Source organism: Olea europaea, chromosome 13, assembly GCF_002742605.1.
Source record: "Olea europaea var. sylvestris chromosome 13, O_europaea_v1, whole genome shotgun sequence".
Classification (NCBI taxonomy): Eukaryota; Viridiplantae; Streptophyta; class Magnoliopsida; order Lamiales; family Oleaceae; genus Olea; species Olea europaea.
This window is the reverse complement of record NC_036249.1, coordinates 23,204,873-23,207,522: the sequence shown is the minus strand read 5'-3', so window position 1 is coordinate 23,207,522 and position 2,650 is coordinate 23,204,873. Positions and strand designations below refer to the sequence as shown.

The 2,650-nt window shown below is 32.2% G+C and overlaps 1 protein-coding gene across 1 annotated transcript in view; it reads right to left on the bottom strand.

The window, feature by feature from the left end:
- Nucleotides 1-856: 856 nt before the first annotated feature.
- The window catches only part of LOC111408562, a 4,973-nt gene continuing 3,179 nt past the window's right edge, over nucleotides 857-2,650 (bottom strand). The window contains exons 4-6 of the mRNA XM_023038310.1: nucleotides 2,568-2,648; nucleotides 2,432-2,471; nucleotides 857-1,290 (exon numbers count right to left, since the gene is read on the bottom strand). Coding sequence (XP_022894078.1) covers nucleotides 880-1,290; nucleotides 2,432-2,471; nucleotides 2,568-2,648 — 532 coding nt within the window. The 3' untranslated portion in view covers nucleotides 857-879. The remainder of the gene's footprint in view (nucleotides 1,291-2,431; nucleotides 2,472-2,567; nucleotides 2,649-2,650) is intronic.

Genomic DNA, 2,650 nt, shown 5'->3' with positions numbered 1-2,650 from the left:
TACAAATTATTCCAAAGAATCAATTGAATTGAAAAATGTTATGATTATCATATTCAAGAAGTATTCAAGATATAATAACACATTCTCTTTATAGTGATTCAACACAATTTATAGAAAGAAAATGTTAAGAAATTATTGACTTTCCCTCTTAGAGAAGGGTTAACTCAAACTAATCTATATTAAGAATTCTTTTCCTCGACCAATTATGTCCTAGTAAGAAAATAGAAAAATGAAAATTATATGGGAGTGTATAGAACCCGATGATGATGTTGCCTCCTTACAAAATTCGCTTTCATCACTTACATATCCTTCGAAATAGATAAAATAGTTTCATTATACCCCCATGTGATTAAACTAAAACGTGAACTAAATCTAATTCAATGTCGACAATTACTTGTAACCATATATTTTATAAGAACTACAACTTTTCAAGGATACATTTTATCAACTTTTATTAAGATCTACTGAAGTACAAAATGATTTATTTGCTCTTTCAACTACAATTTCCCGTTCAGTAATATTTTCCTCCAACGAATTAATATGATCACACAACAATTTTAATCTACTTATCTCTTTATTAATTACTGAGTTCAAATTAATTCAAGCACTGGATTATGAAATATGATTAAGGAGATGTTCCCATGGTGAGTTGGGATGGGTTAAACATATAATTCTAAGGAATATAACAATCTACTATATATTGTGGGCAGACCACTCATCTTTTGGGAAAGGACAGAGAGCATACGAAAGTTGATACATAATATCCAATGAATTAAGAAATTATATGTTTCCATGGCTTAAAAAAAATTTTAAAATAAAAATAAAAATTAAAAAAATAATAATAATAATTATTTCGGTATGTAAGGTTCAAATTACTATTCAATTGTCTATATCAGAATAGTTGATCGTGACCCAATCATCTAATTCTTCACATTCCAACTCTTTATCTCTGATTTGAGATTCAGAATTTTCATTCACTTCAATCCATTCCTTAGCATCAGCTGTTGATAAAACTTTCTTGATCTGTGATGGTGTAGATCGTGATAGATCATAGTCATCATCCTCCACATCACTGAATGAAAATTCATCCCAATTTTTAGATTCTTTTCGAGAACTATCATCATAATCCACATTGGTAACGATTTTTGTCACATTTAGAGCCTCATCAGACACATTATGCTCGACAGTGCTTTCTTCTACTCCTTCGATATCCTCCTCGGATGAATCTGAATCCTCAAAAGCTCTCTTATTTTGCAACATATGCAAAATTGTCTCCCTCATTTTAACAACCTGCATGAATCAAACCTCTATTAATAAAAGAGAAGTGTCTTCTCATTTTACAACTATTTTATCAATTTACCCTACTCATATCGCAGATAAATAAAGAAAGTTATTTGAATCAGAATAACTACTGAAAAAAAAAAAAAGGGACTTGGTAAATAAGCAAATAAATCTGATTGTTTATACTCAATCTTTCTTGTACAGGGAATGGAAATTTAGGTAGAGAAATATAATAGCAAAGATGTAAGAAACATTCAGTTTATTCCTTTGGCCTAAACTAAATGGTTTAGCAAATCATGCACAACGATACACAGTTCTCTTTTCATCCTTTGAGATGAACTAGAATATATGTTATCTGCCAAGTGGAAGGGAAAACGACATAATCTAAGAAAACTACAATCATTTCCTGTATGTGACTAAGAAATGTCGATTGTCGCATATAATTTAGACGCCTTTGGTATCCCAGTGATAAAAGTACTCTTAATTTTCAACTAACACTTCTCAGTACCTACTCCTCTTCTCCTAATGCTGAGACCTAAAGTAATACAGACTAAATGATAGAAAAAGAAAAGGGCATTAAACTTCTAAGCAGCCACTAATTCCCAGTTCAGATCTCTTTCGGCGCTTTGAGAGGAGTAAATTCGATGCAAGGGAGGAATATTGGCTGATTTTATACTTGCCGAAGTGGAATCAAAAGTAGCTCCATTCATTTCTCGATAGCTTGAACATACAAATATCTAGAGTTGACAAATCGAGGACAATATATAAAGAAGAAGGGGCAGAAGAAGGGTGTGATCGTATCAAGTTAGAAATTTCAGTAAAGTACGATAGGAGAGAGTAGAAAGACATGGAACTATTGAAACTGACAAAAAGTAAATAAGCTACTTCCACTTAAGACGAACTTTTAAGCCATTCATATTTAAGTTCAATGAAATCTTAAGTAATGTGAAGTTTTTATCAATATAAGCTTTATACATTGTTGAGTAGCTCGAAGTCAAACAGAGCCTGCACCTTCCCTTCTCATTGCACTTTCAAGGAAGTTATTTTACTTACGGTAGTAAAGGTAAAACTAAAAAACCGACAAGTACTGGACTATTCATAAAGAAACAAGTATTTCACACAAAGCATCGTAATAGGGATAGAATCTTGCCTCTGGAGTTGCTAGAAGCTCTAAATCCTCTTCATTCAACCTGGAAAACAATAAGGCAAAATAGATCATCCAAAATTTCCCGTGGCTTATTTGACGGCTAATTTTCTGCCTTAATGTCATAAGACTTGGTACCAAACGCTCAATTTCTGAAGCATGTTCTCTCTGGTAGTCAGACATATCAACATCTGCAACAACATATTTTAAAGCTTGGCACCAACT